The 16,546-nt window shown below is 53.4% G+C and overlaps 1 protein-coding gene across 3 annotated transcripts in view; it reads left to right on the forward strand.

Annotated features, from left to right (window-relative positions):
- Nucleotides 1–16,078, forward strand: part of adam23a (ADAM metallopeptidase domain 23a) — an 89,193-nt gene extending 73,115 nt beyond the window's left edge. The window contains exons 17-26 of one of the 3 annotated variants that reach the window (XM_028806115.2): nt 1,882–1,968; nt 2,061–2,141; nt 3,379–3,429; nt 3,729–3,792; nt 4,531–4,636; nt 4,846–4,965; nt 5,052–5,220; nt 6,361–6,472; nt 7,859–7,949; nt 13,420–16,078. In XM_028806115.2, the coding sequence (XP_028661948.1) occupies nt 1,882–1,968; nt 2,061–2,141; nt 3,379–3,429; nt 3,729–3,792; nt 4,531–4,636; nt 4,846–4,965; nt 5,052–5,220; nt 6,361–6,472; nt 7,859–7,949; nt 13,420–13,465 (927 nt within the window). In that variant the 3' untranslated portion in view covers nt 13,466–16,078. Of the gene's footprint in view, nt 1–1,881; nt 1,969–2,060; nt 2,142–3,378; nt 3,430–3,728; nt 3,793–4,530; nt 4,637–4,845; nt 4,966–5,051; nt 5,221–6,360; nt 6,473–7,858; nt 7,950–8,481; nt 8,573–13,419 lie in introns of all 3 variants that reach the window. The other 2 variants (XM_028806113.2, XM_028806117.2) reach the window with 2 other exon arrangements.
- Nucleotides 16,079–16,546: the final 468 nt, after the last annotated feature.

The raw sequence follows: 16,546 nt of genomic DNA on the forward strand, positions 1-16,546 counted from the left end.
TTGTGTTAGCGAATCAAAAGATTCGGGGTCATCAGGTGCTATTGATAAATACAGCTGTGTGTCATCAGCATAGCTGTGGTAGCTCACGTTGTGCCCTGAGATAATCTGACCTAATGGAAGCATGTAGATTGAGAAGAGCAGCGGACCCAGGATAGAGCCTTGTGGAACACCATATAGGATATCATGTGTCTTTGAGTTATAATTAGCACAACTAACAAAGAATTTTCTCCCTGCCAGGTAGGATTCAAACCAATTTAAGACACTGCCAGAGAGGCCCACCCATTGACTAAGGCGATTCTTAAGAATATTATGATCAATGGTGTCAAATGCGGCACTCAGATCTAAGAGGATGAGAACAGATAAATGGCCTCTGTCTGCATTTGCCCGCAAGTCATTTACTACTTTAACGAGTGCAGTTTCTGTGCTGTGATTTGTTCTAAAACCTGACTGAAATTTATCAAGAATAGCAGGTTTATTGAGGTGCTCATTTAACTGTATAATGACTGCCTTCTCTAGAATTTTACTTAAGAAAGGCAGGTTAGAGATGGGTCTATAATTTTCAAGAGCAGAGGGATCGAGATTATTTTTCTTAAGTAGGGGTTTAACTACCGCAGTCTTAAGACAGTCTGGGAAGACCCCCGTATCTAATGACGAATTTACTATGTCAAGAACATTATCAATAAGCACGCCCGATACTTCTTTGAAAAAATTAGTTGGTATTGGGTCAAGGGCACAGGTGGAGGGTTTCATTTGAGAAATTATTTTATGTAAATCAGGTAAATCTATCCTAGTGAAAGACTTTAATTTGTTTATTATGGGGTACTGGGGTTTAGGAGGATCCTTAGTGTTGGGGAGATATACTGTGTTATTTCTAATATCATTAATTTTTTGATTGAAAAATACAGCGATAGCCTCACAGGTTTTACTGGAAGTACTTAGGAGGCATTCCTTTGAGTTACCTGGTTTAACAGATGATCAATTGTCGAAAATAACACTCTGGGATTACTAGCATTGTTATTTATAAGCTTAGAGAAATAGCAGCAGAGATGCCCAGACTGCCCTCTCCCCGGCCACTTCTTCTAGCTCTTCCGGGAGAATCCCAAGGCGTTCCCAGGCCAGCCGGGAGACATAGTCCCTCCAGTGTGTCCTGGGTCTTCCCTGGGGCCTCCTCCCAGTTGGACGTGCCCAGGACACCTCACCAGGGAGGCATCCTGATCAGATGCCCGAGCCACCTCATCTGACTCCTCTTGAGTCCTGGGCTCACCACCTATGGGAGGGGCCAAGGAGGTCGGGTGCAGTGTGAGTTGGGTGGTGGCCGAAGGCGGGTCCTTGGCGTCCGATCCTCGGCTACAGAAGCTGGCAAAACACCACAATAAACAATAAATCAATAATCACTAATACGATTGATTCTCTCCTCCCAGCAGCTCCGTCACACTCCCACCCAGCTCCGGCTCCCTTGCTGGGTCTCCACCAGTCCTTTATATAGTCCTTGACCCAGAAGACCTTCTGTCCTTCCGTCTCCATGACTTGGGAGTACTTCCGGGCTATATTGGAAATAGAAGTCCCCGTGTCTCCTTGCAGCATCCCCTGGTGGCACCCACGGTACCCAGCAGGGCTCCATCTCCCATAGTGCCCTGCGGGAATCTGGGGCACCGCTAAGCTGCACGGAATTCGCCATCTAGCGTCCTGGGGTTCATCACAGGGGTCAAATCCTGCAGCCACGTGCATCGCCCTGCTGCCATATTGTGCCCACTCTCCACACAACCACTGAATGTGTCACTGTTGGTGACGTGCGTCTCGCCCGCGGGTGGTCAATGTGCCTGGTGTCCTCGGGCCTCACCTGCCACGCTCCTCCCATCTGTGTGTGTGTGTTTGTTTCAGGACTGCTATGGGAACTGCTGTAAGAAGTGCTCTCTGTCCAATGGCGCGCACTGCAGCGACGGGCCCTGCTGCAACATCACGTGTCTGGTAAGAGACCCCCATAGGCTGACTTGCAAGCCCCAGCTGTCCTCGAGAGCCTCAACAAGTGCCATGTCATGCCCGTCTCCTTTCCTTTTCAGTTTTATCCCCGAGGCTATGACTGCCGCTATTCTGTGAATGAGTGTGACATTACGGAAATCTGCACCGGAGACTCTGGACAGGTATGAGTCGGGGGGCTTCATTTAACTACGGGAGGAGGGGAGGTGGGCCGGGCTTGACTGGGCTGTTTGTGCTTGCGCTGGTGTGGCCCGTGTCTTCGGATCGGTTTGTTCATTTCTGTTGACGCTTATCAGGCTCATTCTTCCATGATTTTGAGTTGTGCCCGGTGGTCTCTTGTTCCAGTGCCAGTCACTGTGTGTGATCAGTCTGTGAGTGTGTTATATAGCTCCTTTCACCAAGTGAGAGTGCAACTCAACGTGCAGTAAAAAAACACAAAACAATTCAATACAAGAAACGGGTGGCACACAGGTGAACATGGCAGACCACTCTGCACACTGCGTCACCCAATACAGGTGCGCTCAGGCCACTCCGTCTGCTCATTTAAATGTACAGCAGTGCGAGATGTGCCATAGTGCCTCCGAGTGGGCATTCCCAAAGTGGATGGACTTGTGTGTTGTGTGTGTTTTGCCGCCCCCCTCTAGTTCTGGTCTCAGCCTGGAACCCCGATGCTACCTGGTTAGGCTCCAGCACCCCTTAATTCTGAAATATGGCTTAGGTGAGTTTGACAACATGGAGTCAAGGTGGCACAGTGGTTGGCAGTGCTGCTTCAAAGACCCAATGTCTCAGTACCAGTCTCCTTGCCAGTTGCTGTCTGCCTGGCACATTCTCCTCAGGCCTCTGTCGGTTCTCCCGGGTGCTCTGATTTTCTTCCAACTGCCCAGAGCTTCACTGGTGACTGTGAATGGGCTCAGTGCTGACGTGACGGGCACCCCCTCCAGGGCTGGTTCCTGACGTTGATACGTGACCTTGATGTGGAGAGTATGTTTTGACTGTCATTAAGAGAAATGACAAATAAGGTGGCCACTAGTGTGTCAATCACGCATGCGCACAAAACTTTATCCCTAATATTTGGACAATCCGGTGAAACTAAAAAGTGCAACAGAAGAGTCCAAGTCCGACGGTGGGCACACTTTTATAAAGGAATACATTCAGAAGGAGCAGTGCTGAAGTGGACAGGTGCATCATGGGAATCCCTGCGGCCCCCCCCACAGGCAGCGGGGTCATGTGCTCTACTCTGAGTGAGGCTTGTTGACTTTCACTCCAGCGGTGGAGACTCCTGCTGACTGCCACTGGTATTGCATGGGGTGCCATTTCTGCTGCCACCTTGGTTTATTGTTGGACTGTTAAATGTGAGTGCCATCTGTGCAAAGCCCTAAGGTCGCCTTTTTTGTCTTCCAGTGTCCGCCCAACCTTCACAAGCAGGATGGATACACCTGTAACTCCAACCAGGTACTGCTCTTTGGGTGGGCACAGGGCATGTGTTGGCACTGGTGTCGGAGGGCTTTTGAATGGTTTGTGTGTACTGTATGTGGAAATGACCCCTCTTAATTGGTCCAGCTTGCCTGGCCTGACAGTTTGATGATGACACCCTGCCATCCCCTCTCCTGAATTGTGCATCGAGCTTTAGCCAGGCGCAGGCTCGGGTGCCACTCCAGAGGGGAGAGGACATTTTATAAGATCAGCTGAAAATGTTAGCCAAGCTTTGGGCACACGACCCTTCAGAGCTCTTTATTCTCTTTCCTCTTCAGGGACGATGCTACAACGGCGAGTGCAAGACGAGGGATAACCAGTGCCGATACGTTTGGGGTCCAAGTGAGTAAACGCAAAGGTCCACGTGACACACGGCCACCTCGCCCCTCAGAGGCCTTGGGGTCCATGGGTGAGGGGTCTGGTCAGGCCGATGTCACCTTAGTAGCCGCCAACCAGAGTCCGGCCCTGGCACCCAAACCCTCTCATCCAGGGATCAGACCCAAGTGTTACCACCGAGTCTCCTTTAGTGGTGGGTCTCACAGGAGTGACGCAGAAGGGGACACAATGCTGACCCCCCCAGGACCACCACCTGACATCAGTCTTTAGCCAAGAATCGATGCTCCGTCTTGTCACCGGGCTCATAGGTGTGAAAAAGGGGACAAGTGGAGGCCACATACAGTGGGGGGAAAAGAGCCAGAGAGTCCGAATGGGGGCACCTCGGGATCCGTCCACAATAAACCACAGCCACTGACCATCGCTGGAAACTTCCAGAAAGAAAACCTCCCCCTGCTTATGTCCAGACCTCGCTGAGCCCCCCTAGTCCTGTGTCATGAGGTGATTTGATAATCTGTCAACATAATGGTCACATTTACATGCCAGTCAGGTGGCACCATGCCACTCATTGCCTGTTCATAACTCAATACTCGTATCCATCAACATGTCCATGGTTACCCCTTCCCATAATCCCCTCTCCGGTCCACCGCCAGGACTCGGCTTGTTCCCAGTTGGCTCAGCGTTTGGCGGGCACGCGTCGCTCATCTTGTGTCTTATCATCTCCTGTGCCTCACTTTCTCCTGACAGAGGCGAGCGGATCAGACAAGCTGTGCTATGAAAAACTGAACACCGAGGGGACGGAGAAAGGCAACTGCGGCAGGGACGGTGACAAGTGGCTCCAGTGCAGCAAGCAGTGAGTAAGCCGTGGCTGGTGAGGGGCAGACCTCTAAGGTACAAGTCCTTGGGCTCTCTTGTGTGTCACTTGGCGGTGCCAGGCCTGTGGTGGAGGGTCCATGGAAGCCAGGAATGGCAAGGGCTGCTGGAGAGCACTGGCACTGGCTGGCAGCTTTAGGGGTCTCCCTGGCACATGCCGCCCACCTCATTGCAATTCTTGTTTTTCAGTGATGTGTTTTGCGGATTCCTCCTTTGTTCCAACATTGGACGCTCTCCCCGGGTGGGCTTTCTTAAAGGGGACCTTTCTCCGTCGTCTTTCAACCACCAAGGGAGACTTGTGGAGTGCAGGTGAGCAGCCGTGAACCCCTGGGCCGGGCACTTCTGTTTCAGCGGGCCATTGACTTTGTCCTCTCTGCCTTTGTCTGTCTCCTCAGTGGCGGCCACGTCCTACTGGACGATGAAACAAACCTCGGATACGTGGAGGACGGGACGCCTTGTGGCCCCTCCATGATGTGCCTTGACAGAAAGTGCTTGCCTATACATTCACTCAACATGAGCACCTGCCCCATTGGCTCAAACGGGCATGTGTGCTCAGCTCACGGGGTGAGTACCAATAGGCCTGGTGTTGGGGATCATGGGAATACGACCACCAGCATCCTTAATGGTTCCATGCCGCCTAAACTGTTTACGCCCCACCATGCACTGTGGGCACCCAGGGGGGCTGGGATCCGTCAGGGCTCCTGGCCATGCCAGTCATTGCTTAAGAGAGCATGTTGGGGACGCCATTCTGATGCCACAGAGGCCCTCTAGCCAGGAGGATGCCACCTGGGTCTGCTAGGTTACAAAGTAATGTGAGATGCCATCCTCCTCTGTGGGGCTCACTCAGGGGTCTTCAGAAGAGCTTCACTGGCTCCTTGTCTCTGCCGTGGTCCTCACTTCCTGTTTAGCTGTGTTTCGTTTCGGGGTCCTTGTTTGCACTTGCCCCCTAGCCTGCCCATTGGTGGTGTCACCAAAACAGTCCAAAGACGCTGGAAAAGGTTTGGGGCAGCCACCCGTATATTGTGCCCTGGCTGCAGATGGGTCATGAGTCCAAAACAGAACTGATTTGAGTGTGAGAATATGGCGGCTTTAAAGGCCGGGACCGGAAGTGACGTCATCAGTGGCACCGGAACCAGAAGTGACGTCATCAATGGCACCAGTTCTGGAAAGTGACGTCATCAATAGCTCCGGAACCGGAAGTGATGTCATCAGGCCCATGAGTGACATCTTCTGGACCGAAAGTGACATCATCAGTGGCACCAGTTCTGGAATGTGACATCATCATTGGTGCCAGAACCGGAAGTGATGTCATCAGGCCCGGGAGTGACGTCTTCTGGACCGGAAGTGACATCATCGATGGCGTCGGGACCTAGCGGGATTTCCCGTGGATGGTCTGCAGAGGACTGAGAGAGAAAGCCAGCACAGCTCGCCACCCCCTGGTCTGGCGCGGTACTACTTATTGCTCAGGCCCTTTAGCTGCCTCCCAATCGCACGTGTGTGACATTGGTTACCAAGCCAGCGAGCCTGAGTGCTCTATGACCTGACACTGGCATCATCTCGATGGCGCGTGACGCAGTGTGGTCACTTGGAAGAATGGAGTTGAGCCCCCGTTTGTAAAAAGCCAAATGTTACGCTTACAGACTGTGTGCCCAGGTGCCCAGTGCCCACTCACCCTCTGTTTTCTTCTTCTTGTTTCCCCTTCAGGTGTGCAATAACGAGGCGACCTGTGCCTGCAACTCCACTTGGGCCGGGACAGACTGCAGCATTTATGACCCCATCAAGAAGAGCCCCCCAAGCCCAGACACGGGGCCTAAGGGTTTGTCTCTCTCCATTCCTGCCCTCTGCTGCTCATTCCCTTTTTGCTTTTCTTTCATTTTGCTTCACATGAGTTGTCGCCCACCATTCACGTTTCTTCTTCCTTTGGTGTTTTGTTCATTCTGCTCTCTGCTACTTTTGCTCATCCATCCATCCATGCGCTGTGTGAATGCGGTTTGTCTGGCAGTGAGTGACTCGTGCATATGAACTCCAACAGTGGCGCAGTGACTGGCACTGCTGCCCAACTGACCCCTCAGAGTCTGGGGTTCAAATCCCAGCCTGGGCACTGTTACTGGGACATGTTGTCTCTGTGGTTATCTCCCACTTTCGTCCCCTGCCCCAAAATTATGCAGGTGAGGTTTAGTGGCGGACGCTGAAGTGACGCCGACTTTTGATTACACCTATGGGACCCCCATGATTGGCGTGCGCCCCATTCGGAGTTGGCGTCTCGGCTCCTCTACCTGCCGTTACGGAGTGAGAGGCTTCAGGAAGGGAATGAAAGATAAAGGAGTGTTTTGTTGGTAAAACAAGATGCCAACCTGCCCAGTCCATTTGATGCCACCGTGCAGTTACGTGGCACAGCCGGCTCCTGGTTTCCATGGATTTTGGTTTATTTATTTATTTTGATCTAAATGTCTACTTTGAAATGCGAGGCACAAAGAAGCTGAAATCAGAGCAGCAGGCTTCAAAGGCAGCGGAGACGAGCTTCACGTTTGTCACACGTCTCATTAGAACTGAGGAGGCACTCGAAGTGACGACGCACAAGGGGGGACAATTTGTGCTAGAGGGCCAGGTGTTGGTGTGGGGGGGCATCATGAAACGCTAGAAGTGAGGATTTGGGGTGGGATGGGTGGCACACTGATTAGGAGTGGGGCTGTAAAGGGGGCTTTCCTCCCTCGACTCTGTGTGGACCCTCGTTGAACTGGCATCCCAGCCGGGGCTGATTTCCGCCAGGGTAAAGTCCAAAGAAGAGTGCCCCGCTGTGATTGGTTGAAGTTAGAGATGTGTCATTCTTGGGGTCTCTCGGGGTGAGGTGAAGGGTCCTGGGTGTCTGACTGTGTGGGCCTTGATGGGAGTGTGCCTCTCGCCTGCCCCTCTCATCTCATGCCACCTTCACATTTTGCTTTTTGTTGTCGTGAGTGTGTGTGGAGCAGTGCCAGGCTGCGTGTGCGTGGCGGGGATGCCCGGGCACACGCGCCGCTTTCAGGAGGTGTCGCGGACGGCTTGCGCGGGGAGCGGCGGCGGCCCGGCCCCTCCTCCCTGGGGCGGGGTCCCGCGCTCGCCCTCCGTCGAGGACGCCCCCCCGTCTTGTGCTGTGCTGTGCTGTGCTGTGCTGCTGTCTTGTGCTCTACTGCCCCGTTAAACGATGCCTTCTCCCTCTGTGCAGTGAGCATGGCCACTAACAGACTGATAGGTGCAGTAGCAGGGACTGTTCTGGCCCTGGGGGTGATTTTTGGAGGCACAGGGTGGGGAATTGAGTAAGCATCTTTCTTAGTTTCCCAGCTTTTCTTCTTCTTCTTCAATATTGGTGCCTTAGTGTGTGACCACCCGAGCCCTGTGTGTAGCGTCAAGTGGCTTTGTTCCTTGTCGTCATGTGCTTGGACGTGTCAGTGTCGTTCGTGTGATTTTTGTCGTGCAGTGTGTGTGTGTGTGTGTGTTTTCTTGTCCCCCTCTCTTCTCTGGGGCATGTGGGGCATATCCTGTAGCAGCAGTAGCCCGAGAGCCAGTCGCCACGGCGACGCGCAGCGTCAAAGAGTCGCTCTGGAGAGGCCCCTGTGGCGCACGGCCCCGGGACCCCCAACCCCCCAACCCCCCTGTCCTTCCACCTCCTGTTTCAAGTGTGTGTTAACTCCACCCACCTGGGAGGCCTCCTTCATGCAAGTGGCGCTGTGGCGGTGGGGGGGGGGGGGGTAGGGGCGGCTGGGGGGGGTACTCTTGGTGAAATGCCCCTCCATCATGACCTGCGTTGCTTGGTTCTTACGTCTTTCTTCCCATAATCCTTTGTCACAGGTCCTAGCGCCACCAATCTTATAATAGGCTCCATCGCAGGCGCCATCCTGGTGGCTGCCATTGTCCTTGGCGGGACAGGATGGGGCTTTAAGTAAGCAAGCGCGCATGTCTTCTCCTCCGTGGCTATGTGGCTTATGTCCTTCTGCTTCCAAATCTGTGTGTGTCGAGTTCCTGCTACAGATACCCACCCCATCCCACCCTCCCCTACCCCTGTGCCCAGAGCGGCCCCCCCGGACACAGCCAGACCAGGCGGCTTTTACTGCCCGCTGCTCCAAATCTGTGGCAGAACCTCCAGCACGGCGGACTGGCCTCGCTCGCAGCTTGACCTGCATGTTTCACGGATTCTTTCCGCTCTGTGAAAGGATTGACTTGTTAAAATGCAAGCTTGAATGAACTCACCGCTGGCACACTTGGGTGTGGACTTTGGTTTGGGGTTTTCTTTGCCTTCTCTTGGCTACCCGTGAGCGTCGATATATATGGATGTCTTAGCGGTACTCGTCCCCTCTGCGCCGGTGACCTGCTCCTGCTCGTGCCATCCGGCTGCGCAGCAGGCTAGGGACAAACGTCCACGGTGGCGGACAGATGGGTGTGCGGGCGGGCACGGCGTGTGTCTGTGACGTGAGGAGACCACTAGCTTCGCGAGAGCCGCCATTGTCCTGGCCGGAAGGTGACTTGTCCCATCAAAGTCTGAATGTCCCCCTTCGTGTGCTCGAGTGACTCCATGTTAACAGGTTTGGGGTCAAATGCCATGCTGCACCCAGCACACGTGGGCACCCCTGCCAGTGGGCGCCTTTCATTGCCGGGGGATCTCATTTTGATCTGCTGGCATGAAGAGGCCATCACCGTTTGAGAGTAGAGCTTCGTTACCCCGTTTAGGGTCGCAGTCCTGGACGGTGGTCTGCACTGATCCCGTCTGTGACCCCGAGTGACACTCACATCTACTGGTCCTGTTCCAGAGCAGCAGGCTCCGTCTGATTCTGTTTGGACTGAGTCCCACCATCCTGATGACACGGGGATGTGGGGGGGGGGGACCTCTAATGGCTCCAGAGCCCTGCCTAGTTACGATTTATTTATTACTCGCCAAAGTGCCCGGCGTTGCATGGGTAGAATCTTCTGGAAATTCAAGATGGCCAAGCACCACCCACGGTTAACCCTTTAACCGCCAACTCCCTAAATATTCCCCACGCCAGGCGAAATCTGAACAATTTTTGTTTTTTTACTTTTTTACATTTTTTTTACATTTTTTACATTTATTCAAGCAGTATTGACCACTAAATGTTGTGCAAGTTGCCAGTGTATACACGAAATCTATAAATGTAACCTGAATTCTCAGCTAAGCAAAACATCTTGATACCAAACCGTGCCCTTTTCAATGGTAGATACTGTCGAAACTGTAAGCGGCCCTTCCACAACAATAAACTTTCATCAACTGCAACTGACGGTCCTGGCATGTAGGGCAACTGAAATGCTTCAAATAAATGATCAATCAAAGGACGTAGCTTGAACAAGTGGTCGCGGTTTGGATCTTTCTTATCTGGCTCATTTCTGTTGTCATTCAAATGAAAGAATTTCAGCAGCAAAGAGAATCGGTTACGTGTCATGACAGCTGCAAAAATAGGTGTTGCATACATAGGATCTGTAGACCAGTACATCTCAATATCTGGTTTTCTGATTATTCCCATCAACATCAAAATCCCAATGAATTTTTTCATTTCGTTTTCATCAGTGTCAAACCAAGCACGAACACGGGAATGTGGAGGTAAATTGGGATTTTTCTCAATAAACTGTGCTGCATACAGATTTGTCTGATGAACAAAATGTCTGATCAAATCAGGTGACACAAACAGCTCATAAAACTGCTCAGCAGTGTAATTGTGTATATCAACAATAAAGCCACACGTTCCCTCAAACGAATGCAGAAAAGGTAGTTCACCACGGGCAGCAGCCCAGCTGAGATGCTGGGGATACACCCACTCAGCGCCGTCATCCGATGCGTCTTCATTCACAATATCATGCAGCGCACGTTGCTGCTCATCACTGTCGCTAAAATCTTCTTCAGAACTGCTACAATCATGATCAGAACTGTCCAAAATCGCCTGCAAAGCCTCACTTGAAGTCAGTTTACGTTTCGCCATATTCACAGCTGTTACATGCGAATCACGTCACATGACCGGCCAAAACAACCACAGACTTGTCGAAATACAACGTAGTAATAATACCCACGCCAAACCGTCAGTTATACTACTTGCCAGGCATTCATATAACCACAGGCAAATGTGCCGGATAATTCCGGCAGTATGGCGTTAGCATTAAAACAGCGGTGCCGGATATATCCGGCAGAGGGCGGTGAAGGTGTTAAACAAAAAGACAAAAGCTGCGACCATGTGACAAAGTGGAACTTATTCTTATTCAAATGAGTTAAAAAGAGGCCCGCCGCCTTAGGTGACATCCTGCTTTGGCCACTGATAAGACTGTGTCCTCCCATCAGCCCCTGCACCCTCCTGCTGCCTGCTGGGAGTTGTAGTCCCACGTTGGCTCTGGTGTTTGTGTTGCTTCTGTCCCCCTATGAGTTCTGATTACCCCCCCCACCCCCCCCGGACCACCATACCATGTGTGTGTTGAATTCTGCTGAGACCTCCAAAGAGCTCATTCAGTAGCCGATTGACGTATTTATCGTGTGCCTCGTGTTCTTCTGCTTCCAAATCTCCCTGTTTGTCAAATTCCTGTTGTGGGCCCCCCCTCACCAAAATCCTCCACGGCCCACCCCAGAGCCCAAAGCATGCTGGGTAGGAGAGCCGATTTCACGTTTCCATCCTCGCCATCAGTAAACTGCCACACGTCGCAGCATTTAAAAAGTGAACTGCTGGGCACCTCACCCAACATGAAAATCATAAACTCCGCCCTGCCCTTCCTCCCAAGACCCCCAGGAAATACGCAACACGTTTTACAAAAAGAAAATGAAGAATGAAAAATGTCCAGTCCGGGTTGTATCGGCTCCATGACGGAAACACTAGAAGGACACCCTGTGGGTGTTTCACTGGAGCAGAAGATGAAGGTCCTGAGGAAGAGGAGCAGTCCAGCGGTGACTCACACAAACAAACAAACAATCATACCAACCTCCTCCTCCTCCTCCTCCTCCTCAAATGTCCCCCAATCAGGTCTCCTCCAGCCTCTTAGAGGGTCACACTAAAGATAACGTTAAAGTGACAGAGAGGCATTGTCACAGGGCGCCGTCACACATTTCATGACTCCAGTCTGCTGATAGCCAATCAGAGGCAGGCGTCTGCTCTGCCATTTTATGAACTGCCTCAGCTGAGAGCGTATGGGGCAGCCATTGGGCGCTGGGCCACTGGCTGTCACGTGACATTTGGATCCAATGTGTCGTTCTGTAGCTGCCAGCCGCTGCTCCTTGGCATTTCTCCTTTGAGGACCCCATCATGGTGTTTCTCAGGCAAAATCTGCCACAACTCGACCAATCGAGTGCCCACAAACATTTGCCCGCTCCTGTCGTAAAGGACGAACCTCTCAGCCGCTTCCTGATTGGTCACTGAGGTTTGACACACCCAGCCGTGTGACCTCCTGCATGTGACAAGCCAATGGTGCCCAGTTTTTTCAGGTTTTTTTTGACACGTCAAAAGCCCACAAGCCACTTGGGCCAGGCTGAGGTTGCAATGTTCAGTGACGCTGGCGCACTTTTGTGTTGCCAGCACCTCGGGCTGTAGGGGCACAGTGTACAGCCGCTCTTCCAGAATGTCAGGCTCTCCTCATTGGTTGTCACTGTCATCAACTGTGTGGCTCACTATGGAGCGATTCCTGCTGCCTTGGACTAGCGGTGTGGGTGGGCCGCCCCCCTGTTGACCTGTACTGCCACAGTTCGAAAGTGCCAGCCTCACCCACAACACTCCTGGGCCTAACTGACCAACCTGAACTCTCTGATTCAGATGCCATTCTGCACCAAGGGGCCAGGTGTGTGCCCTCTTCGCATTGGTGGCTCTGAGCGTCCGGCCAAATCTCACAGCTCCTAACATTCGGCTGACCGCTTTGGGTTTAGTGCCAGCGGACCCCCCCGTCAGGTTCAGTCTTTACATTCACACTCTCAGTCCATCTGCCAGTGAAGCCCGTGGCGCAGCGAGCGATCCTGACAGACGGGGTCTCCCTGGCGTGGCTGGACTGGTAACGCTCTCCCTAGTGCCTGAAAGAGCCGTCATTACAGAAGAGGTGGCCTTCACCAGTCAGCTGACTCCACAAGGCCCGTCACTCTGTGCCCTCCTGATTGGCACTTGGAAAGCAGTGGGAAAAGGAAAGGCGAGGCGGGCCGTGGCCAGTCACAGTCTAGAGGGCTCCAGCCGTCCTCCAGCGAGCGTCTGTGTGGATGCCGCTCGCGGGCGCGGCGGGCTCCACACCTCTGTGTCGCCGGCGTGCCACTGGGATGTCTGCTTTCTGACTAACGAGCACCTCTGCAGCTGCATTGCATGCCCACTGGGTAGCCGAGTCGGGGCTTTATGTCCGTTTCTGAGATCAGATGCATGTCTCTCTGCTTGATGCCCCACATTAAGCCAGACTCTGGGGAGGTAGTGCCAAGCCCTTCTGTGTTGCTTTGTGATGTCTTGCCTTTTTGGAGAGAGGAGCTGTGGACACCACGAAAGCCCGTGTTGCCCACAGCTGCCCTTGTGCCCGCTCTGTTTTACTTATTCCTGGTGCAGGAGCTGCTGCTGAGCAATGATGAATTTGGTGCCAGTCTCGCCCACCAGCGCTTGTCACAAGCAGCAAACCAAAGTCCTCGGCTCAGTGAGCACTCTGTGCCTCGAATGGTTGTGCCACCCTGTGCCACGCCTGTCTGCTAACCCCCCTCTCTCTCTCTCTCTCTCTCTCTCTCTCTCTCTTTTTTCTCCTTTTTATTTTCCTTTTCCTCTCCCGGGGAAAACCCAACAATGGAAGAAATGTGAAAAAGCGAAGGTACGACCCCAACGCTGGTGGTATCTGAACACATGAACTGCGCGTGTCTGCCCGAGACGCTGCCAGCTGAACTGGAACCACACAATGTGCAGTGGGATGAAAAGAGGAGACCCTGCACCGAGGAGATTCCAAACCCACCGTAGGATTCTGCACTCTCATCAACTAGGCATGACTTCTTTAAAAGACAAAAAAACAAACAAAATAAAAACTCTCCTGGCATGAAGATTTCTTTCTGAAGGTACCTGCATGGCACAAGCTACGAGGAGCAGAGCGGCGGCGCCATCCCCGTCGCCTGGCACCGCGTATCCACGGCCGACTCGGGGCGCACGCTGGAGCCGTGCAAGGTGCCCGCCGGCTTGTTGGTTGTTTTTTTTGGTTTTCCTTTGAGACTTCTCAGCATGTGGTCTTCAGCGGGCATTCTTGGCGGCTGGAGAAGCTCGATTTGCACTCTGCTTGGCGTCGGATCTCTTTGGTTCCCAGAGCACACGGATGGGAGTCCCTGCAGCCTGCCGCCATCTTCAACTGTGTACAGTATTTGACCAAATATGCAAGAGACGTCATAAGGGTGGCGCAAACCAAAGACGAAGAGGAGGTGCAAAGCCCGATGCCCGCCACGGCGTTTCGTTGCCATTCTCACGGCTCTCGCTCCGCTCTGTGACTCGACCCCCTCGTCTTTCCGTCCCGTGGCGGGGCGCAGGCTGCGGCGGTCGGAGGGCGCCGCCATGTCCTCGCGTGGATTTCGGCGCCCCCTTTCCTCTGCTGGCTTTGCCTTTCTGTTCCATTCGCGCCCCCCCCCCTGCTGGAATGCTGCATGTCCGTCCGCGAGCCCGAGGTCTGCGAGAATCGGTGCATGTCGACAAGAAGCGCATTTACTGGACCCTTCATTTACTATGCAAAGAGCGATGCTGCACAGCGTCCGGAAACGCTAATGCCAATGTCCTGTGCACGTGGGGGTCACTTGAGTGCCTGGCGATGGTGGCAACGAGTACCACGCTGTACTGCTACTGGGAGTGGGAGGAGTCCCCGTAATCACATTGCACTTGAGACTTGGTGGGTGGGGCCTGCATAATATGTCTAGTGGGAGTGAATTGGGCGGGGTCTGTGTAGTGCTTGGTCATTGGCTTGGTGAAATCGGTGGGGGTGGGCTTCATTAATTCAGGGTGGTCAACCGAGGAGGAGGAGGAGCCTGAAATGTGTCCATACTGAAGGCGTCGCAGTCGGGGGTCTGTGTAGTCACATGGTGCAGTGGGTGGCGGCTCCACCCATCCCGGGCTCAGCTCCCAGAGGGGGTGGGGCTCCTAACTGGGCGTGGCCTTATGGCTTGTCACCAGAAACAGCAAGTGCAGCCCCCCCTTAGCTGAAGTGTCACCTACAGGAACAACGAGAGCATCGCTGGAAGAAGGTGTGGAGCCTTGTCAGTCTTGGGCAGCGTTGGTGGACACACTGGCATTAGCTAATCATGTGGGTGCCCGCTGTGTACCCAAGGTGGTCCAAACTAAGTGAAACTTTTAGCACGACTTCTGTTTCTAGTAGCAGCAGCACCACCTTCATGTGGTCTGCTCGTCACAATGTCACCTCGTTGTCCTTCTAGTGTAGCCCCTCAGCCCAGGGAGAGAGGACACATTCACTGAGTGCCACCGTTCTTGGCATAGACATGTCCACCAGCAGCCCAAATAATGTCACGCTTGTCATTGTGCCAGAGTTTGGCTTACTTTGACCCGCGCCGCCGTGCCCAAAGTCACCATTAGTGGCCAAGGTGACAAAACAAGCTGAATGAAGGGAGCGAGTAAGTGGAGGACGAGAGAGAGGGTCTCCACGTACCCCTCACAGAGCCGCCGGTCTGACCCCTTCAGCCCCCCCCCACTCCCTGTAGTCAGGTCACAGCGCCCCCTGTTGAACGGCAGGCGCTTATGGACCCCTAAACCCACCTTCTGCCGCCCCCTAGTGTCACCCTTGTCACTTAGGTGAGGCGTCTGACAGACACACACAGTCGCTTGGCTTGTTCCATAAAGCATTTTGTCACCTCGCTGACCTTCCTGAAGTGACATTCGCCTTCTTTACCGCAGTATTCAGGACACCGTAGTGGCCATCGGACTTGGCGGGCTTATCTTGTCTTTGGGGTCTCCTTAGTCGTGTCAAGTTTACAACTGGGATTAATATGAGTGGGGTCTCTGTGATCGCACTGGCAGGAGGTGGGTGGCACCGTGTAGAGCTGAGACGGTGGAGCCCGACACCAAAGAGACGCTTGGTGACTGCAGGACATTCATATTGGGGTCACAGTGGGTGGAGTCTCAAGGATGACATGGGGGGGTGCAGTATAAGGTGAGACTTGTCACGCAGACCACCGCGATGCAGTGAAGTAGGTGGAGCCAAATGAGGAGGTGGGCGGGGCTTTAGTGATTGTGTGGGAGTGGAGAGGAGGTGGGCGGGGCCTTAGTGACTGTGTGGGAGTGGAGAGGAGGTGGGCGGGGCCTGCTGCCATCGTGCTGGTGGTGGGGCTGAGACCCCCGCGTGTTCTGGCACTTTCCAGCTAATGGAGTTTTGTGGGTCACAGGGTCCTCTTGCGATGCCAGCACAGCTTCATGTTATTGGATGGCATTGACAAAATAAACGATGGCATATTTGATGCGGTTTTCCATCAGCTGTGTTGTCTTTTGTGTTGTTTGTGTTTCCTGCTTTGGGTTGAGGGCTCACAGTGGGCCCCTTTATAGCGCCTTGTGCCCATTACTGTATCCGAGACCCCTGACAGAGCTTGTGGCTGTTTGGTGGCACCTGGACTGATGCAGTGGTCCTGAAAGAGACCCCCATGTGGACACTGCTTGGGGGGGGGGGGGGGTCTGGCAATTCAACAGCAGCAGAGGTGACCCACATGTGAATCCAGCGGTCACTGACCCCAACAGAAATGGACAACATCAAGTCAGACGTCCACAAGTCATCGGGGTCCGTGCCACCTCTCTGTAGATAATGCCATGTTCGTGCCCATGTCGATCTGCAGATGGGAGCCCCTCTGAAAGCAGGGGTCTGTGTGATTCGCTCAGTTGGTGAGGCCCTCTAGTGGTGGCCTGCTGCTTCAGTAATGTGTCACCTTGTCACACACACTCTTTTGTGG

The sequence above is a fragment of the Erpetoichthys calabaricus genome, chromosome 8 (genome assembly GCF_900747795.2).
Source record: "Erpetoichthys calabaricus chromosome 8, fErpCal1.3, whole genome shotgun sequence".
NCBI classification, from domain to species: domain Eukaryota; kingdom Metazoa; phylum Chordata; class Cladistia; order Polypteriformes; family Polypteridae; genus Erpetoichthys; species Erpetoichthys calabaricus.